We start from the raw sequence: 22,354 nt of genomic DNA, 5'->3' as shown, positions 1-22,354 counted from the left end.
CTCTGTTAATTTATGCTATAAATGAGGCAAACACATTATTACATTAAGCAGATTGCTGTCTATATAGGGCACGCAAAAAGACCTAAAGTGTGCTACTGACCACTTTGTTATGGGGCAATAAGAATTTGTGTTTTGCCTTTGTAACAATTAATTTTCTTTTTGTATCCCTTTTACCATAACAGCTGTATATACAGGTAGCCTTCAGTTTACGCCAGGGTTAGGTTCCAGGAGGAATGGTTGTAAATTGAAACCGTTGTAAATTAAAACCCAGTTTATAATGTAAGTCAATAGGAAGTGAGGGAGTTAGGTTCCAGGCCCCTCTCAAAATTGTCATAAGTAACACCTAATACATTATTTTTAAAGCTTTGAAATGAAGACTTTAAATGCTAAACAGCATTATAAACCTAATAATATAGATTGTATCATCATCAAACTAAGTTAAATGAACAAAAACATTTGCTAACAGCACCTAATAAAATTCTCACATAACAGACTGCATCATCATCAAACTAAGTTTAATGAACAAAAACATTTTTTTACTTGCAGTTTTCTGAAATCAGTTCTCTGCATTGTTAGATAATATTGGGTCTGCACCTATTCTATGCATTTCAATCTGCAGTGATTAATAGGCAGTTAGGCACCCTCACCTCAAGCAGCTGGACAGGAAGATGATAGAGAAGTGGCTGCTCGATAGCTAATGTCCTGTGTACACAGATCAATTTCAGACCTGTTAAGTTGCATAACTTTGCTGCAAAACAAGCAGACAGCTCCACCTACTGGCTATTTTAATTACTGCAAAAGACTGAAAAAAAAGGTTGTTATTCTGAAACGGCGCAAATTGAACCGGCATAAACCGAGGGCCACCTGTATTTGGTAATTTTAAATAATGGAGAAACATTTTTTCCCTTCCTTTAAAGTGATACTCAACATGTTTATTGACCATCAATAGATTTTATATATTTTGGCAGTATTCACATCTCAGTTGGGGCGCGATTATCTAAAGCGCTTTGAGATTTTCTAAGAAATCTCACCAGTACAATGAACCCATGTCTTAATTCTCTAAAGACAGTTTTTAACTTGAGAACAGCATGTCTCCCAAAGCGGTTTTCACTGCTTTTAATTATGTAAAGGGGATGCATACATTACAATATGACTTACTGAAATCCTATATTTGCAAAATTGTATGATTTAATCTCCTTAAAAATTTGTATTTTGTGAAAAAATTTAAATTCATATTGAAATTACGCAAAAAAAATAATTAAGGTGCACTGTAGAAATTCACAGATTATCAGTACTCAACTGATGAGTATGTACACTTGGGAAGCGCTTGTAGAGAGCAACGTTACTGTGGCAGAGAAAACTTTTAAAGTAATGAAACAGAAACAAACATAAATGTTAAAAACACGTGTGCTGGTTTGAGATATTCAGGGTTGAACCAACAGAGATTATCAGTGATATAATTATAAATGCAGACCTAGGATGTAGATATGAATCCATAGCCTACTACTATATATTATATCCTATGCAGATTTTCTCAGGTATATAACAGGAGATTATATACTAATACGCTGCTTATTGTTGTACAGATATTGCACAGATCACTGAACAGTGATACTTATAATGGCAGTATATATTCAATGTTGAAATTAAAGAATTGAGTGCTATCGACACATACTGCTCAATTCATCCTTCATTTGTAATTGTGATACTATACTAGGTTAAATTGTCACTGTTTATCAAATTCATCAGCTTACAGATTCTGTTGCTAAACATCATATAAAGCAGTTACATATTCTAAAAATGTGATAGTCTCACAATTACATATTGACAAAGTTACCTACATAATCATCCTGTATTGACTGTTGGGGGACGAATTATTAAGCTCCAAATGGAGCTTGATGCCCCTGTTACCACACGGAAACCGAAGTTATGAAGCAGCGGTCTAAAGGCCGCTGCTCCATAACTTGTCCGCATGCTCTGAGCCTGCAGACAGAAATCAACCCGATCTAATACGATCTGGTTGATTGACACCCCCCTGCTAGCGGCCGATTGGCCACGAATCTGCAGGTGGTGGCATTGCTATCAGGTATATCACTATCTGCTTGTGAATACAAAGTTGCCAGCACCACCTTGCTAGTTAAAAGAACTATTTACAAAGACCCATAGAACTCCCCACTGTCCCCTGACATGTTTTGCTGTTACCGGCTTTTTCAAATTTACCATTTCTGCATTATAATTCAATAAACAGATAGAGGTTTATAATTAAGGTTAATTCCTAAATCATAAAAGAAGTAGTGCCATTAGTGGGGGGGGGGAGGTTCTTTTGCTGCACAGTAGAAATTGTAATAAAACTATACTGCACAATGCTGTAAAATCTGTATTTATAATAGGAAATTCATAGTGTGTTGTTTTCCTTATTGTAACATTAGTAGCTGAAATTTCACCTGCATATTTTCTGAGATGAGATTGTGTCAAATTACACAAAACACTTATTACTCTCATAGAAAACCATGCATACAAAAAAAGAGGTTACTGCAAGATACTCTCAGCTGAAATCATAGTATCTGATTTGTATTGGCTGCAGGTTTTAATTTTAAATGTGTGCACCCTAATCCCTGCAGAGAAGATTCCTTTCCAGTGAATTCCATTATTTCCTATGGGATACATCTCACAACTTGCAGGGAACAGCACCTTTCTTTAGATAATTCCCCTAGAGCGGACCCTGTGATTGTCAGTAAGATTTTTGACATCTGGCCAAATTTTGATTATCAGGCCCTTGAACTGAGTGTTTCTATACAACAGCCAATGCCCCACTGTCTGTGAAGTACCTATGTACTGTACATATTTGTAATTTTAGTTTTTAAATATCCCATGATAGTTTGTGCTGTGCACCCATCAACTTATATATCCATTTACAAATTAAAGATAATAGAAAGTAATAGAAATGTTTTACATATTTAAAGGTAAATTGTCCATGTAAAATGTTTATTGCAATAAAAAGCTTGGTTTGAGTACAAGAAACATGTTTTGTTTTGTTTTCCAAAGTTGTTCTGCTGCTGTTGTGATATCAATGGTTGTCAGTTTGATTATTAATAAATATATCTGGTCCAGTCATACTGTGCTATTTCCTGGAAAGAAAAAGAAACAGTTAACGTTGATTACAATTTTACTGTGTCTTTTGTCCATCCCAGTTCTGTCCAACTACAATCAAATGAATCATGAAAGAAACATTTTGGGTTTAGTGTCCCTTTAATGTTTTTCAAATGATCGGTTTTACATGCTGGAGTGCATCAGATTGTTTTAAAAAACAAACAACTACTAATCTTTGGGAACATTTTATGGGAAAACCAATTACACAGTAAAATGCCCCATTAATGTTCTTGCCGTATTAATGTTGTTAGGTAACACCACAAATTAACATCAACATAAAGTTAAACTTTTTTTTTGGGGGGGGGGACACCTTAACCTTTATACTGCGTTAGCCTATATTTGCCAAGGATGGAAAAGTAGTCACTCAAATTCCTATTCACTAAAATATGACTGAAGACCACCCTTTAAGTAAAGAAACCTGTCATTATAAATAAATATATATATATATATATATAAAACTGTTTTTTTTATAAATGTGTACGGCCTTCAGTATTAAAACCAAATTGACGAGTTTTTGTAACAGAATGTGTTTTTAGATGCGCTAAAATGTATACTTTTTAGTCTGAAAGTTCAATTACATTTTTAATGTCAAACAAAAAATAAATGAAAAGGTGTAAAATGTTTATTTACCAAATTAGTTTTCCTGTCTTCCTTCAAATATATATTACGTCAAATTCGGAATTTTCAGCCTGAAATTGAAACAAATACAATGGAAATGTGCATAAGTATTTTGACAATTCCTTTATGTATAAAATACCTATTTGAAAATGATTTTGCTGCTGTATTCATAATAGCATAAAATGTACCATGACAGAAGAAAAGAATGACATTTGAGCGCTCAGGAAAGACTGTGACTAAATAAAATGATCTACTATTAACAATTATGTTGTTCAATGCTTATTTTAGTGTCATGTTTTTCTCTTGAAAACATGTTTCTGTTCATTGGTACATGATTGTTTTGATCATGGCGTTGCTTTGGAATTCTGTAGGGAGTAATCTGTTGCTTCCTCTTCTGCACCGGGGCTGTAGTTTGTAATTGCAACATTTCTCTGCAGTCATACAAAAGATAAACATACTGTAGATGTTGTGGTGCTGGCTGGACTATGCAGGTCTAGGGTGCTGAGGGGGTAGAGGGTGAGTGGTTAGGTTTCTTGTGCAAACAGGCCAGGTGGCTTTGGGGAGTCTGGAACGTAAGCAGAAACTTCGTTGGTGATCACATCACAATGCAGCTACTAATGAGTTCCAACGGCCTCTAGCTTATTTAAGTTAACAATATAGCAATAAGTTTGTGCTGATCCCTTTTAAGCATTCATCTATAATTCTCATTTAAATTACTGGTTATCTCTTCCACGTCATGCACCTGTATTTAGGTTTATATTACTGTTAGTTGCTTATAGAGTTAAAATGTTCTTTTCAGTCTTGGCTGGCAAGAGGAAATATTATAGACAACAGATATACATCCTATCACGGGGGTGGCTGACAAAGTAAGTTTTCGTTTTGTTTTTAAAATTAGCAAATGCTTCTGTTAGCAAACTTATAATATTGTTCATGCCTATTTTTGTGATATATATTGTGATGTAAGCATACATACAGGGCTTGGAACTTCTATCAGAATGTGAATCTGATTTGATCCAGATCCTGGAATGAATCCATTGTTATTACCAATAAATGCAGAAACATATATCAGTTTGGTTTCCTTTACTTCTGAGAATAAAGACAGAAACCACAGTACCAATAGAGTCTGAATGTTATTAGAACTGTCATTGTGTTAACAAAATCTATTATTTGCCTTCAGCAGAAAAAGTTAAAGAGAAAAAGAAATATGTGGCAAGGTTAGGATTGTGAAGCATGCCATGTGCTCTTTCAGGGCTTACAAATCCACAATTTTCATCCTTTAAGACCCATTAAGTGCAGTAGAATTGCATAATCATCAAGTGCATATTATAAAGACAATGCAATAGCACTTACTCTGAATTTTAAATGAGCAGTAGAGTTTTCTTTCTAATGGCAATAAGAGTCCGCAAAATCATAACCTATGGGAAATACTTCATCTGGCCACCAGGTGGAGGCAAAGACACCCAAAACAGAGCATTAAATATCCCTCCCACTTCCACTACCCTCCCAGTAGTTCTTTGCCTCGTTTCATGGAGGTAGGCAGATATAGGTGCTCTGCTGAAAATTGTGAATTTTATTGTCCTCAATGGATTGTTTCCTGCAAGAGAGGACAGGGGCGTTGTACAAAGCCATGTCATTCTCTTAATAGTGACTGGCATGCAGTTACAGAGTTTTTTTCCTTGGTACATAGTGACGGCAGTGGGTAGATCCTTTGATCGCGCCTCTCCCTGTTTGGTGCCATTTCAGCTTTGGGTCTCATAATTCAGTCGGCACCACGCATCCTTCACTAGAAGAAGAGAGATTGCAGTGACGATGTGTCAGTGCCAGCCGCAATAGTAGGGATGAGACACCTCAGATGGAGCACTCTGAGGGGGTAGATTAATTGGGGAGTTTTTTTCTAAATTTGTCAGTTGAAGACTTAACTTTTGTGGATAGTTTCTACAGTGTCCCCTATCCCTATAGCCCATTATGGACAAGTCCAGGGGAGAAATTAGCCTGGAGGAAACTAGTTCTGTACCTTTATTCAATTCTAATAAGTGCATGCTTTGCAAGTTGAATACTGTCTGTCCTCCTGTCAGTTATGTAATGCCTGCCTTCTGTTCTATAGTCTCATTCTAGTGGTTATGGTAGTCAGACATCCGTGGTGTCCCCTACACCTCTAACGGACCCTGGATGTTTGGCAGATTCTCAGAACCTATACAGGCCTCTACTCTGTAACCCTGTTTATCAACCACTCTTTCCCCATAATTTTGCACGTTACTGCTGCCCTGAGCGCTATGCCAGTTGCAGGGAAGAGGAGGTAGAGGAAGGTTAAACACTGTTCATCTGAGTCTAGGACCAGTAGTTGGAGCTGCGGTGGTCAGCCAGATGCCGTTTTCTGCAGTGGACGATTCCTCGGCTAGCTCAGAGGGAGAACATTAATCCTCTAGCTCCTTTGAAGAACCTGAAGGGGATTCTGAGGATTTACATTCTAGATTTAAAATTGAACATCTAAGATATTTGCTTAAGGAGGTTCTGAACACCTTAGGTGTCCCAAATCTAAACCATCAGATGACAAGCAGGTACCAAAATTGGATATGGTATTTAAACCTAAGGTAAAGACCCCTAAGGTGTTTCCAGTACCTTTGTTGGTAGCAGAGAAATAAGGAATGGGGAAAACCTGGAGTTCCTTTTGGAGCCACATTGGCTAAACGCAATACTATTCCTCTGGAAGATAGTATTAAATAGGAAACTAGAGAGATTTCTGAGGAAGGTTTTCCAGCAAGGAGGTTTGATCTTTCAGCCTGCCGTAGGTATTGTTGCAGTGGCCGGAGCAGCGCCTTTTGGTGTGATTCTTTGTCTAGGCTAATTTCAGTAGCATCTCCTTTGGAAGATATTCATGACCATATTCAGGCTCTGAGGACAGCTAATTCTTTCATTTGTGATGCCATTATTCAAATCATCTGTCTCAATGCCAGGAACTCTGGGTTTGATGTGTTAGCTAGGAGGGCTCTCTGGCTAAAGTCCTGGTAGACAGATATGGTTTCCAAGTCTAGGTTACTATCTTTGGCCTTTAAGGGAATATCCTTATTTGGGCCGGGCCTGGTTTCCATCATTTCTACTGTCAACAAACAAATCTGAAACTCCCAGGAGTACCTGGAAGCTCAACCCGGTGTGGAATAAGAACAAACAGCCCAAGAAATCAACCCCAGATAACAAGTCAGCATGAAGGGTCGGCCCGACCTAGGCTCAGGTCAAGTGGGGGGCAGATTGTCTCTGTTTCAGGTGGTTTGGGCTCAATCTCTTCAGGACCCTTGGGTTCTGGACATCATATCTCAAGAAAAGTAGAAAAATCCACAGAACCTCAATGAATTTTCAATGCTTTATTTGAACATCTTTATCCCATACAGGTACAAAGCAGGTAGGCAGCAACGTTTCGGGATATTATCCCTTAATCATGCATGATTAAGGGATAATATCCCGAAACGTTGCTGCCTACCTGCTTTGTACCTGTATGGGATAAAGATGTTCAAATAAACCATTGAAAATTCATTGAGGTGCTGTGGATTTTTCTACTTTTCTACATATTATAGAGGTTGACAGTCCCTCTTACCACCTGCACCTGTGATACTGTGGAGCTGTACACTATTTGTGTGTATTCTGTGACATCATATCTCAGGGTTAAAAAATAGGTTTCCGATCTCATCCTCCAAGGGGCAGGTTCCTCCTTTCCAGGATCTCAGGGAAACCGGAAACAAGAAAAGCCATCCTACACTGTATAGACGAGTAGTCTCAAAGTACTGGCCTTGGGGTCATATGTGTCCCTCAAGATAGTTTAATCTGCCCCTCCCTTGTTAATTAGGTAAATTATTAATTTGGCCCCATCAGTTTTTTTACAGTTACAAGAGGTGTAACAAGTTAATGTTCTATATAGGCAATGAGGTGTTAGATATAAACACAAGCAGGATAAACGTCACTTTTTATTCAGTTCCAGAATGCTCACTTCTTTTCGCACTCACAAGATAAATATAGAGTATATATGTCTATTGTGGACTATAGCTCCTACCATGCACTAATACTTGGGTAAATGTCACTTCGAATTTCTAGTATACCCAGAGCACTCACTCTGTTCAAGTGCCCCATGGGGGTAAAAAAACGTAGCCAGTGCCCCCCCCCCCCCCCCGATACAATGATCTTGATACCCCTGGTGTAGATGATCTGGCATCAATGGGGGTTGTTGTCCCCATAACTTTAGCGGAGAGGGAAGAAGAGTTTTATTCAAACCTATTCCTCATTCCCAAAAAGGATAAAACCTTTTGTCTCATCTTAGAACAGAAGTGCATCAACAAATTATTGAGTGTACCTTCCATCAAAATGGAGACCATTGGTCCATTCTTCCACTTGTGCAGGAGTGTCAATTCATGACCACCATAGACCTGAAGGACACATACCATCACATTCAAATCCACAAGATCACCACCAGTACCTACATTTTGATTTCTTGGACAAGCATTACTATTTCATAGCTCTGCCATTTGGTTTAGCTATGGCACCCAGAATCTTTACAAAAGTTCTGGGGCCCTACTTGCTGTAGTCAGACTACAGAGGATTGCGTTGGCACCATACTTGGATGACATCTTGCTTCAGGCACCATCTTTACATTTAGCGACATTTCACAAATTTACACAGAGAAGTTACTCTGGTATCTTCCAACTCATGGCTGGAAATTAAATCTGGAAAAAAAGTTCTCTCACCCCCAGCATGATTGTGAGCTTTCTGAGGAGCATCATAGATTCTATCAGCATGCATGTCTATCTTACAGATCAACGCAGGGAGAAGCTTCAGGCTGCCTGCCGTCTACTTAAATCCACTCCTCGGCCTTCAGGGGCAAAATGCATGGCAGTGGTATGTGTTATGGTTGCGGCTTCTGACGCAATTCCTTTTGCTCGCTTTCATTTGAGACCTCTATAGTTATGTATGCTCAGGCAATGGAATGGGAATAATTTAGACCTATCTCAGGTAATAGCTTTGGATCCAGAGACAAGAGAGTCTCTTTACTTGTGGCTGTCTCGGGAACCCATTCTCCAAGGCATTTGCTTCCTGTGCCCATCCTGGGAGATCTTAACAACAGATGCAAGTTTGAAACGCTGGGGCACTGTGTGGGGTTCTCTGAGTGCTTAGGGTATTTGGCACCCAGAGGAAGCGATTCTTCCAATCAACATTCTGGAACTGAGGGCCATCTTCAACTCTCTTCAGTGGTGGCTCCAGTTGCGTTCAGTCCGTTTTATTCGATTTCAATTACACAACATCACTACAGTAGCCTATGTCAATCACCAGGGTGAGACTCGCAGGTTTCTGACGATATGGGAGGTGTCTTGTATCCCGCATTGGGCAGTGACCTATCAAAGCCAAATATCAGCCATTCACATTCCAGGTGTGGACAATTGGGAAGCTGATTTTCTGAGCAGACAGACTCTGCACTCAGGGGAATGGTCGCTAAACCAGGAGGTGTTTTGCAAGATCACCCACAGGAGGGGGTGCCCAGAGAAAGATCTGATGGCTTCCCATCTCAATACCAAACTACCAAGATACAGGTTGAGATCAAGAGATCCTCAAGTGGAGTTGGTGGATGCTTTAGCAGTTCTGTGGCACTTCAATCTGGTGTCTCTTTTTCCTCCAATTGTTCTGCTCCCTCAAGTAGTAGCTCGATTCAAACAAGTGGGAATTCCAGCAATCCTGTTAGCTCCTGCATGGCCACGCAGGACTTGGTATGAAGACCTTGTGAGAATGTCATCTGCTTCTCCATGGCGGCTACCTCAGAGGCTGGACCTTCTGGCGCAGGGTCAGTTTTTCTATCAGAATCTAGATTCTTTGAGGCTGACTGCATGGAGATTGAACGCTTAGTTTTGTCCCAGAGAGGATTCTCTGAGGAGGTTATTGATACTCTGCTTCAGGCTAGAAAGCCTGTTACCAGAAGTATTTACCACAAGGTGTGGAGGGCTTATATGTCTTTGTGTGGGGACTGTGGGTTCCCTTGGCACAAGGTGAAGACTCAGCATATACTTCAGTTTCTACAAGATGGTTTAGAGAAGAGCCTGTCGGTAAGTTCTCTTAAAGGTTAGATTTCTACTCTTTCTGTTTTGGTGCATAAGAGGTTGGCTAGTTTGCCAGATGTTCAGTTGTTAGTTCAAGCTATTGCTAGAATTATACCTGTTGCTAGAATTAAACCTATTGCTCCTCCATGGAGCCTTAATCTTGTTCTTAGAGTTCTTCAACAGGCTCTGATTAAAGGGACAGTTTACTCAAAAAATTTCTCCCCTTTAATTTGTTCCCAATGATCCACTTTACCTGCTGGAGTGTATTAAATTGTTTACAAGTAGATCCTTTACCCTTATATTGGCATTTGAAACAGTTGATTTAGCATGTGGTATCCGCACCTATTCTGAAAGTTTGTGGCCGCAGGTCCCAGCTATAGATAAGCTTTGTAAACACAGCCAACAGAAGAAATTATACTCCCAGTAGGATATAGCAGAGATAAGGTAATAAAATGTTGATTTTCCAATGTTCTCTCCAAGTACTGGTGATTGTTTTATAGACAGATATAAGATAAAGAAGCAGGTATATGTACACAGTGTGATACAGTAATGAGATCTGATTATACCTACAAGCTCAACCCATTTTATTAGGTTGTGGCTTCAAAACACAAAATCAGAGCTTTAATATTCACAAATAAACCTTGAAAAGCTAATTTTCATACATTTTTTACTCCGCAGTTGGTAAAAAAAGCAATTCTAAACACATTAAGGGAAAACTATTTTACAGTATACTGTCCCTTTAAGCATATGCATTCTATTGATATTAAGTTACTAACTTGGAAAGTGTTGTTTCTGTTAGCTATTTCCTCTGCTCATAGAGTGTCAGAATTGTCTGCCCTCCAGTGTGACCTGCCTTATCTAGTGTTCCATTTGGATAATGCTGTCGTTTAGACAAAGATGGGGTTTTTACCTAAGGTTATTTCCACTCAAAATATTAATCAGGAAATTGTTGTTCCATCTCATTGTCCTAATCCCTCTTCCTCCAAGGAGAGGTTTTTGCATAATCTAGATGTTGTTAGAACTTTAAAGTTTTACCTTCATGCTACTAAGAAATTCCATCATTCTTCTTCCTTGTTTATCTTGTATTCTGGTAAGTGCAAGGGTCAGAAAGCCACAGCTTCCCTATCCTTCTGGCTCAGGAGTTTGATTAACATATCTTATTTAGAGGTGGGTCAGCAGCCTCCATCACAGATTACCGCACATTTTCCTTGTGCAGTGTCTTCTTCCTGGGCCTTCAAGAATGAGGCTTCAGTTGAACAGATATGTAAGGCTGCTAATTGGTCCTCGTTACATACTTTCACAAACTTTTACCGATTTGATGTTTTTGCCTCAGCTGAGGTATCTTTGGGAGAAAGGTTTTTAAAGTGGTGGTGCCTAGTACTTAGGACTGCCTTCCCTATCTTTCCCTCCCTATATTTTTCATGGACTCCACAGCTTGGGTATTGGTTTCCCATAGGTTATGAACGGATTTTGTGGACTCTCACTGCCATTAGAAAGAAAATATAATTTATGCTTACCTGATAAATTATTTTCTTTCTTGGCAGTGAGTGTCCACGAACCTGCCCTAATTTTGTGTAGTGGCAGCAGTCTTATGGCACATCTTTTCCCCTTGTATCTCTCTACATTCCTTATTCTCGGCTTGAACTATTTAGATAGTAGGAGAAGTGAGGGGGATATTTAATGCTTTGTTTGGGGAGTTTTTGCCTACTCCTGGTGGCCAGGTGAAGTATTTCCCATATGTTTTGAATAGGATTTTTTTTTTTCACTGCCAAGAAAGAAAATAATTTATCAGTTAAGCATAAATTATATTTTATCACTAAGACCCACGTTAGAAGACTAAGAGATCCTGGACATCCTCCAGTCCAGCTCCATTAGCCAGTTCAACAATGTTATGGATGACCAGTTCATCCTTAGGTTCCTCCAAGTTGCTACATACATCTGGCCATATCTTCTTCCACACTCTGTTTAAGCATTTTGGAGTCACTTAATTCCAGATTGCTTTGATATTAGCAGCATTCATAACGTTATAGTGTTTTCAAAATTGCATTCTGAATTGTTTATCTTCACCATCTATTTTCTGTATGAATTTCATAAATATGCTGAAGACAGAGTAGATATTACTCCCTCATTTATTGGTTGTATTAATTAAGTGGTTTTAGGAGGAAATTACACAACTTCTACAGAAATGCAATTTTAAGAAGTGTCTAAATTATCAAAAGTGCACACAGCATGGTAACAGCATAAAGTCAAGCACTAGCAACGTTTAGTAACGTGTTCCTCACAGTGACATTTCCTGGATAATCAAAAATGTAAGACAAACCAGTTTAGAAAAATATCAAGTGTCACCCAATACATTTTGTTTGATTTCCAAATTAGTGGCATTTTTTATTTTGTGACATATTTCATGGCTTTTGGTATTTGAGAATAATACATTGGCTTTAGTTTAAAGTCAACTTTAGTATTATCCCGTAGCAAGTGAGTTAAACAGTCTTTGTCAGTATTAAACCCAAATGCAGAATTTGCTTCCCAGGAGAAGAGAGTACAAGAAGGCAATCATATTCCAGAAAAGGTCTGTTTCATCAATATTAAAGACAGCTTCCGGATTGTTGCCATGCTCAATGTTGTCTTAAGAAGTTGCACTTAAACGGATATGAAACCCAAAATGTTCTTTTTTGATTCTGACAGCATACAATTTTTACAAAGTTTTCAAATTACTTCTATTATCAAATTTGCTTTGTTCCCATGGTATCTTTTGTTGATGAGCTATCTAGGTAGGTGTCTGGAGCACTACATGACAGGCAGGAAGTAGTGCTGCCATCCAGTGTTCTTTCAAATGGATAACATTCTTACAAAACTGCTGCTATATAGTGATCCAGACACATGCATGCTTTTGAGCTTACATCCTTGCTTTTCAATAAAAGATACCAAGAGTACAAAGAAAATCTGATAATAGAATAAGAAAGTTATTTAAAATTGTATGTTCTATCTGAAACTTGAAAGAAAAATTTAGTTTCATGTCCTTTTAACTCATGGGCTGCCTTTTATCTGCTCTAGCTTTTTCACCATGGATATGTACGCTATCAAGATTTCTGAGATTTTAAAATGTATCAAAATACTTTCTGCTAGAAGTAGTGTGTATGATGTATCATCTATCTCCACTTGAATGTGTGTCAAGATGCTTTTTGCTTTCCCATTATTATCATTTGGCTCAAGGGCATGTTACTTTGTGTTTGCCATCTATTCAGATTATAAACCTTCTTTCCATTTCTTCAAGCATATGGCTTCTTGAGATTGGTACCCTTGTTGCTGACAATTTTGAGTTTGTGGTTGCAAAAGCTCTTTTCTGTGTTGTTGTTTTTTTTTCCTATTGTAGATATTCCAATATTTACCCACGAGGTATGACTATTGTTTGGTATGACCGCCATTTTTATAGAATTTCACAATCTACGTAATTCCAGCACTCCTTTAGAGCCCTCGGGATGTCACAGTGTGTTTTTGCCTTTTCCATTTTCAAATGTTCCCAAAGATGTTCAGTGGGGTTGAGGTATTGTGCTTGTGGAGAGAAAGTCATGCAAACTAGCACTCCTTGTTCTTATTTGGACTTCAGATAAGTCTGGCACAGTATTCACATCTGTTTAAGATTGCTGCCAAGCTGGTAAATGAATCTTCTTCAACACAACTTTAAGCCAGAAGAGATGGCATGCCTCTGCAGAATAGGGTGGTATTTATTTTTGGTCAATTTGTAGTTGATCTTGTACAAGTCACCAACTCCAGAATAGACAATGCATCCTCACACCTGAATACTTCTTGTCTTGCACCATATTGAATTGTAGGGTTTGCATACTTTGATGTTAGCCTCTCCTTCTTCCTTCTCTTCACTTAACCTTTGCAATTACAACCAACATGTTCAAATTCTGACAGAAAACAGGATGTTTTTCCATTCTTTTGTTATGAAATTTCTGTTTTGTTTGGCCAATGTTTTTTTTCTTCTTTTTTTTTTTGTAAAGTGTTCAATGACCAATACTCTCACTTGAAGACTGCACTTTGCCATTCTTCTTTTGACTTTACTTTTGCTTACTGGACTAGGACTTTTCTGTTGTATATGGGCTTGAATTGTTGATGCATATCTATATTATATATTTTCTGTAATTATGTTAGCTTGATATAGTAGGCATCTGTTGGTGTCATAACTTTGGATCTGTCTGGTCTTATTTTGGATAAAAATTATTTGGTTTGTACTGCCACCTTCAATTTAGTTAGGCACTGTGGGTGTTTTTCTGCACACAGGAGAACAACATCCCCTCAAATCCCTTCACTAAGCTCCTTTGACATCATTACAAATGTCAACTAATGTCTTTGTTTAAAGGCCTTAACATGAGTACTCACATATAAGGTATTAATCATTAAAAGACAAATATTAAAAGACAAATACAACTCACGTGCTAGAATGTTACCATTTGTATTAAAAGTATAGTGTCACAACAATTTTAAAAATGTTTACACAAATGGTGAGTGGGGTGGAATTAACAAAACAATAAAAAAATAATATTTGTCCCATGTTAATGCATTATTGATAAATAAGTATAAACTAATTACAATACAATACCTTACTACTTTTTAATAAATTATTAAATAAAACTAAAAGGTATATTCAGAATTTTGAACCCTAGTGGATGGATAGATAGATAGATTACACACATATACAGAGCCTGTCCCTTTAACATATTGTTAAATACTATGCAATCTTTTTACATGTGCGAAATTTAACAATTGTTAAAATGCATAATATAACAAAATGCAAAAACAGCAAGTCATACAATTTCTATACTACTGTAATAAAAGTAATTAGCTTTTTTTTACCTGTCTAGAATTTGTTCTGCTTCCTCTACCCAGGCTGTAACTTCCCATCATATGTGATGGTCTATTGAGAGTGCTATAGGAACTCCTTTCATTATCTGGAAAAGTATGGATTGTGCTCACTGAAGAACTTAAGTAAGGACTTAAGCAATCTTTTTCATGTGTCTGCATCCAAAGTGTGCCCTTTAAAAACAAGAGACTTCAGTTCAATATTAATGTACTTTGCATATAACAAAAATATACTTTATATAAATATTAATGTACTTTGCATATAACAAAATACTTTATAGAAAATGATTTATTCCAAGTGACAACATAAATTCTGTTGCATGGGTTGCCAACCTATTATGAGTGCATATGTAATTCTATGAGGTGATATGGTGCGTCAACCTTATTGTTTTATCTGGTTTGGTAATTAATGAAAAACAAATATTATTATCATCATTAGTAGTAGTATTACTAGTAATTGATAAGAACAAATAACAGATAAGAACCCTGGTCCCACAGCCCCTCTGTTAACCACATACCAATCTAAGATAAGACACCTAGTGCTGCATCCCGATTGTCAGTCCTATGCTCATAACACATCATATTCCTGGCCCTCTAGCCTATCTGACATCCTGATACTCACATCAGATGTCAGATCAGACCATCATCCTGCAGATCTCTACCTTACTATCCCTGAGCTATCATTCTCTTGAGGGTGGTGTGCCATCTCTTAATTACCATGTGTGCACAGGTGAAGTACAAAAGAAGACAGTACTGGGTATAGTTGCCACACTGCCTGACAACCAGGCAGAATCGTGAGAATGATGCTACCATGCGTTGTATCAGTGTCATAGGATAGGATATGATAATATTGTAAAAAAAAAAAAGTATATATGAAATATATATATTTTAGTGGCCAAATAAAGATGGATAATGACCTGAGAATATTATGTACATTTTATAAATGGAAAGTGATGGTCATTAGGATACATTGGCATATTTTACAGAGTGGTCCAATAGTTGGCCAGGAACTAACCTACATTTAATTTCTACCAGTCTGGAGACCTCAAAAGTAGATTATTCACAATGAATTGTAGTCTAATAAAAAAACATTAAACATCTAGAATAGTAGATGTAACTGGTGATGAATTAAGAGGCTTTGTTCCATGGAATGTCTGTGACACTTGCATGTATGATAGGAAACTCCAGTGTTGTATATTTTTCATAACTCCAGTATATTGATATACAAGGGGAGTGTCTCCTAGAAGATCTTCATATCACTCCCCATCCATGAAGGATGAAATCAATATTAATTACCAATCAGATGGGCTTGAAAGAGACCCAACCCTCTAGTTACTAGTAGATTGGTGAGACTGCCTCAAAAACTGAATTAGCTGCACTTTGCTGTGTAATAAAATGTGTATTGCTTACACCATATTCATAACATTTACTGTCAACAAAATGTCAGACAAGTACTTATTAATAAAATACTTAACTATGTTTAAGGTTCTTAGTAAACATTCAGTGATAGAGAATATAGCCAATATGGCTGATCTATTTACCACATGGATGTATTTGGCTCACTTCCCTTTCTAGTCACTTCTAGAATCACAGCTTCACTTGCACACAATTCCCCTCCTCCTTTTGGAATACATCTTAGTACAAGGCTGTGTTTAGCTCTGAACACATCTTCATGTTTTGTTAAACACACCTTAGAAAGTAATGGAGTTTTCTGGAAATGGAAATAAGCAAGGAGCAGGGGGTACACTATAACAAATCAGCTAGTGCAAGCAGTCACTAGGGTGTCAGAAGCACATACTTGATGCTTACAGCAGGATCTCAGGTATAGGCTAAGTCAGAAGTATACAGGAAACCTATTTCAAATAACAGCCCTTTGCATGCCAAAAGCTGTCACTACAGACATGTGCCACGTGCAGTAGCCAAGGGCCAATTAATTAGGCTCAAAAGAAATTGCACTGATAAAGAACAATATAGATATCACACTGATCTTCTAGCTGTGTAGCGTAGAGAAAGGGGTTACCTGGATAATATAGTTCAGAGAGCTAAAAAGGGAGTGGTAGCTATAGAGAGGCATTCCTTCCTCATAGATTGTCCAGCCACTAAGAGACAATTTAGGTACTGTACTTTGTGACTGCGTATTTTGCATGGCATAATGAAATTTGTAAGATCATATGCAGGCATTTTGCACTTTTAGCTATGCATGATAAACTAGAGTATTTGGTTCAGGCAGGGTGTATATGCTCCTTTAGGAGGAATAGTTCCATTGGTAAACATCCTGTCACCCTCAAAATTAAGAGTTCGAAAATGCAATAGTTTATTTTCTTGGTTGTATTTTAAGGGTGCAACAATTTAGAGCTTGTGAGTTTATGATAGTTGTCTCTACTTTTAGGGTGACAACAGCAGGAGAAAGTTTTATGGTAAATTATTGGTAAACTGTAGATCTACTTGTGCTATTCATTTATTGCAGTAGACATCATGTAATCTTCAGCATGTGGGGCTTACTACCAGCCTCCAAGTTTGGCATAAAAATACCTTTATTTTTCACATGGGGTCCAGAGCAAACAATACAACATTTCAGGCCTTTACTAGGCCCTTAGTCATGTATACTTGATTATACAGAGGTTTGTACTTTTTACACTCTCACCTGTTACCTGTTACCATGGGAGCATTTCAGACTCAATAATGACATCTTGTGGATGTGAAATAATACTACATCTCTTTGTAATTCCTCTAAATTATCCCATGGGCATAATCTTAGTATATGTATTAACATAAAACCACTTAAAAAACCTGTATATACAATTAAAAAAGGAGATCATAGCACTTAGCAGCAGGGTCCCTACAAATTTAAAGAGCAATAATCAATAAACTTGTCATATCATAAAAAAAAACCCGAAAATACAGAAAATCAGTTCAAAGAAATAGACTTCAGTCATAGTCTTTGTTTAGAACTTTAGGGGTAAGGGATTCCAATTTATAGATCCAGAACATTTCTCTGGTTTTTAATAAATGTTCTCTATCCCCTCCCCTCCTAGGTCTAACAATCCTCTCTATGATCTGGAATCTCAACAGACTTATATTATGACCCATAGAGAGGAAGTGAAAGGATACGGATGCATCTTTATTCTTTCGTCTGATGTTAGATTTATGTTCCGTCATCCTCTCCCTTACCTCTCTAGAGGTCTCGCCCACATAAATTAATCATTGCAGTTCTATGATAAAAGGGAAACATTTTCACCATCCAATAAATGAGAAGAAATTCCAAATAAGAGATTATTTGACATGTAGATCCACATTCATCATTTATTTAATTAAGTGTACATGTGGATTAATTTATGTGGGTGAGACCTCTAGAGAGGTAAGGGAGAGGATGACGGAACATAAATCTAACATCAGACAAATAATAAAGATGCACCTGTATCCTCTCACTTCCTCTCTATGGGTCATAATATGTCAGTTGAGATTCCAGATCATAGAGAGGATTGTTATACCTAGGAGGGGAGGGGATAGAGAACATTTATTAAAAATCAGAGGAATGTTCTGGATCTATAAATTGGAATCCCTTACCCCAAAATGTCTGAACAAAGACTATGACTGGAGTCTATTTCTTTGAACTGATTTTCTGTTTTTTTTCTGGGGGGGGGGGGTTCTTCTGATATTACAAGTTTACTAGATATTGCTCTTTTTATTTGTTTTGTAGGTACCCTGCTGCTAAGTGCTATGATCTCCTTTTTTAATTGTATATATAGGTTTTTTAAGTGGTTTAATGTTAATACATATACTACGATTATGCCCATGGAATCATTTTGAGAAATTACTAAGAGATGTAGTATTATTTTACATCCACAAAACATCATTATTGAGTCTGATATGTTCCCATGGTAACAGGTGAGAGTATAAAAAGCACAAACCTGTGTATAATCAAGTATACATGACTAAGGGCCAAACGTGGTATTGTTTGCTCTGGACCCCATGTGAAAAATAAAGGTCTTTTTATGCCAAACTTGGAGGCTGGAATTTCTATGTTACAGATTGAATAAGTGGACTTGGCAAGTTCTGTATTCCGTGCCCCTCAACAAAGAAATTGTGTGCTGTTTTCCAACTTTGTGAAAACGTGGTATTGTTTGCTCTGGCCCATGTGTAAAATAAAGGTCTTTTTATGCCAAACTTGGAGGCTGAAATTTCTTTGTTACAGATTGAATAAGTGGACTTGGCAAGTTCTGTATTGTGTGCCCCTCAACAAAGAAATTGTGTGCTGCTTTCCAACTTTGTGAAGGGGCTAACCACCAGGGAAGACTGTTCACATATTTGTATTTCATCTATTTACATAGGCAATTCTATCACACCTTTTGTGTAACATTTTGTACAACAACATGGGTTCCAATATCATTTGTATGTCGACGACACCCAAATCTACTTCTCTGCACCAAACCTATCTCCTTCCTTGCTAACCTGTGTCACTAACTGTCTTTCTCACATATCGTCCTGGATGTCCTCTCACTACCTCAAGCTAAATCTCTCCAAAACTGAGCTCCATATTGTCCTTCCTTCTTCCAACATCTCCACCCCCAATCTCTCTATAACTGTTGACAACTCCATCATTACCCCTACCCCGCATGCCCGATGTCTTAGGGTCACACTTAACTCAGATCTTTCTTTCACTACTCACATTCAGTCTTTGGCTAAATCCTGCCACTTCCACCTTAAAAACATCTCTAAAATTAGTCATTTCCTTACACAACTAAGATTTTAATCCACTCTCTCATCCTTTCCCACCTTGATTACTGCAACTCTGTCCTCTCTGGTCTCCCCAGCTGCTGCCTAGCTCCTTTACAATCCATAATGATTGCCTCTGCCAGGCTCTTCTTCCTTACACGTCGCTCTTCATCTGCTGCACCTCTCTGCCAATCCCTTCACTGGTTTCCTCTTGCCTCCAGGATTAAACTCAAAATTCTCACTCTGACATACAAAGCCCTCAACTGCACTGCTCCCCCCTATATCTCAGATCTTGTCTCCAGATACTCTCCCTCCCGTCCCCTTCGCTCTGCTCATGACCTCCCACGCTCCTCCTCTCTTGTTACCTCCTCACACTACTGCTAACAGGACTTCTCCAGACTGGCTCCCATCTTGTGGAACTCTCTGCCTCGCTCCACAAGACTCTCCCCTAGTTTTGAAAACTTCAAGCTCTCCCTAAAGACTCTAATGTTCAGGGATGCATACAACATACACTAACCTTTCTTTATACCGTTTCCTCTCTTCCATTGCTATCCCCTTGAACCCCCTTAGCATGTAAGCCTAAGAGCCATGGGGGGGTAGTTATCAAGCCGTCAACCTCAAATACGCTGGAATTCCGCAGCGTATTTGTGGCGAGGCTGATTCGCCTTAGTTATCAAAGGCTAGAGACCGGCAAAAGTAGAATTTAGTGACGTAAGCTTCGATCCGCCGGACTCAGTCCGACACAGATCGATTCTTACGTCACTCCAGAGGTTCCGCACACAAGTGCCACACAATCTGACTACTTTTGCTAGTTATCAAAAAACTAGCAGGTACGCTCGGCACTTTTCCGGCCCAGCGTACCTGGTTTTAAATCCGCCGCCCCGGAGGTGGTGGATCCCATAGGAATCAATGGGAGTATGACCATAGCGAAAGTACAAGTTCGCTGCTGCCAGACATCCCATTGATTTCTATGGGAAATGTCTACACCTAACACCCTAACATGTACCCCGAGTCTAAACACCCCTAAGCTGTCCCCCCCTACACCGCCGCAACTAAATAAAGTTATTACCCCCTAAACCGCCACTCCCGGAGCCCACCGCAAGCTATAATAAACTGATTAACCCCTAAACCGCCGCTCCCGGAGCCCACCGCAAGCTACTCTATACATATTAACCCCTAAACCGCCGCTCCTTGACCCCGCCGCAACTATAATAAATGTATTAACCTCTAAACCGCTGCTCCCGGACACCGCCGCAACCTATATTATACCTAGTAACCCCTATCCTGCCCCCCCTATACCGCCGCCCTCTATAATAAAGTTATTAACCCCTATCCTGCCGATCCCGGACCTCGCTGCAACTAAATAAATAGTTTAACCCGCTCCCGGACCCCACCGCAACCTATATTAAACTTATTAACCCCTAATCTGCCCCCCTACACCTATAATACATTTATTAACCCCTATCCTGCCCCCCCTACACCGCCGCCACTGTAATAAATTTATTAACCCCTAAACCTAAGTCTAACCCTAACCCTAACACCCCCTAACTTAAATATTAATTAAATAAATCTAAATAATATTTCTATTATTAACTAAATGAATCCTATTTAAAACTAAATACTTACCTTTAAAATAAACCCTAATATAGCTACAATATAAATAATAATTATATTGTAGCTATTTTAGGATTTATTTTTATTTTACAGGCAAATTTCAATTTATTTTAACTAGGTACAATAGCCATTAAATAGTTATTAACTATTTAATAGCTTACCTAGCTAAAATAAACTGAAATTTACCTGTAAAATAAATCCTAACCTAAGTTACAATTACACCTAACACTACACTATACTTTAATAAATTATTTATATTTAAAACTAAATACCTGTAAAATAAACCCTAAGATAGCTACAATGTAATTAATAATTACTTTGTAGCTATTTTAGGATTTATATTTATTTTACAGGTAACTTTGTATTTATTTTAGCTAGTTAGAATAGTTATTAAATAGTTATTAACTATTTAATAACTACCTAGCTAAAAGAAATACAAAATTACCTGTAAAATAAATCCTAACCTAAGTTACAATTAAACCTAACACTACACTATCATTACATTAATAAAATAAATTAACTACAAATAACTACAATTAAATACAATTACATAAACTAACTAAAGTACAAAAAATAAAAAAAGCTATGTTACAAAAAATAAAAAAAATAAGTTACAAACATTTAAAAAAATATTACAACAATTTTAAGCTAATTACACCTAATCTAAGCCCCCTAATAAAATAACAAAGCCCCCCAAAATAAAAAAAATCCCTACCCTATTCTACATTTAAAAAGTTCAATGCTCTTTTACCTTACCAGCCCTTAAAAGGGCCTTTTGTGGGGCATTCCCCAAAGAAAACTGCTCTTTTGCCTGTAAAAGAAAAATACAAACCCCCCCAACATTAAAACCCACCACCCACATACCCCTAATCTTTTTTTTAAGGGGGGTTTGGGTTAGATTAGGGGTATGTGGGTGGTGGGTTTTAATGTTGGGGGGGGGTTTGTATTTTTCTTTTACAGGCAAAAGAGCAGTTTTCTTTGGGGCATGCCCCACAAAAGGCCCTTTTAAGGGCTGGTAAGGTAAAAGAGCTTTGAACTTTTTTAATGTAGAATAGGGTAGGGAATTTTTTTATTTTATGGGGCTTTGTTATTTTATTAGGGGGCTTAGATTAGGTGTAATTAGCTTAACATTGTTGTAACTTATTTTTTTTATTTTTTGTAACTTAGCTATTTTTATTTTTTGTACTTTAGTTAGTTTATTTAATTGTATTTAATTGTAGTTATTTGTAGTTAATTTATTTAATTAATGTAATGATAGTGTAGTGTTAGGTTTAATTGTAACTTAGGTTAGGATTTATTTTACAGGTAATTTTGTATTT

At 37.7% G+C, this 22,354-nt stretch overlaps 1 protein-coding gene across 2 annotated transcripts in view; it reads right to left on the bottom strand.

Annotated features, from left to right (window-relative positions):
• Positions 1-2,956: 2,956 nt before the first annotated feature.
• The window catches only part of LOC128653902 (merlin), a 207,576-nt gene continuing 188,178 nt past the window's right edge, over positions 2,957-22,354 (bottom strand). For both annotated transcript variants that reach the window (XM_053707462.1, XM_053707463.1), the window contains 3 exons: positions 14,700-14,879; positions 3,781-3,839; positions 2,957-3,128 (listed from right to left, as the gene is read on the bottom strand). In XM_053707462.1, the coding sequence (XP_053563437.1) occupies positions 3,804-3,839; positions 14,700-14,879 (216 nt within the window). In that variant the 3' untranslated portion in view covers positions 2,957-3,128; positions 3,781-3,803. The remainder of the gene's footprint in view (positions 3,129-3,780; positions 3,840-14,699; positions 14,880-22,354) is intronic.

Source organism: Bombina bombina, chromosome 3 (assembly GCF_027579735.1).
Source record: "Bombina bombina isolate aBomBom1 chromosome 3, aBomBom1.pri, whole genome shotgun sequence".
Taxonomy (NCBI): Eukaryota; Metazoa; Chordata; class Amphibia; order Anura; family Bombinatoridae; genus Bombina; species Bombina bombina.
This window is presented reverse-complemented; position numbering and strand designations above follow the sequence as displayed.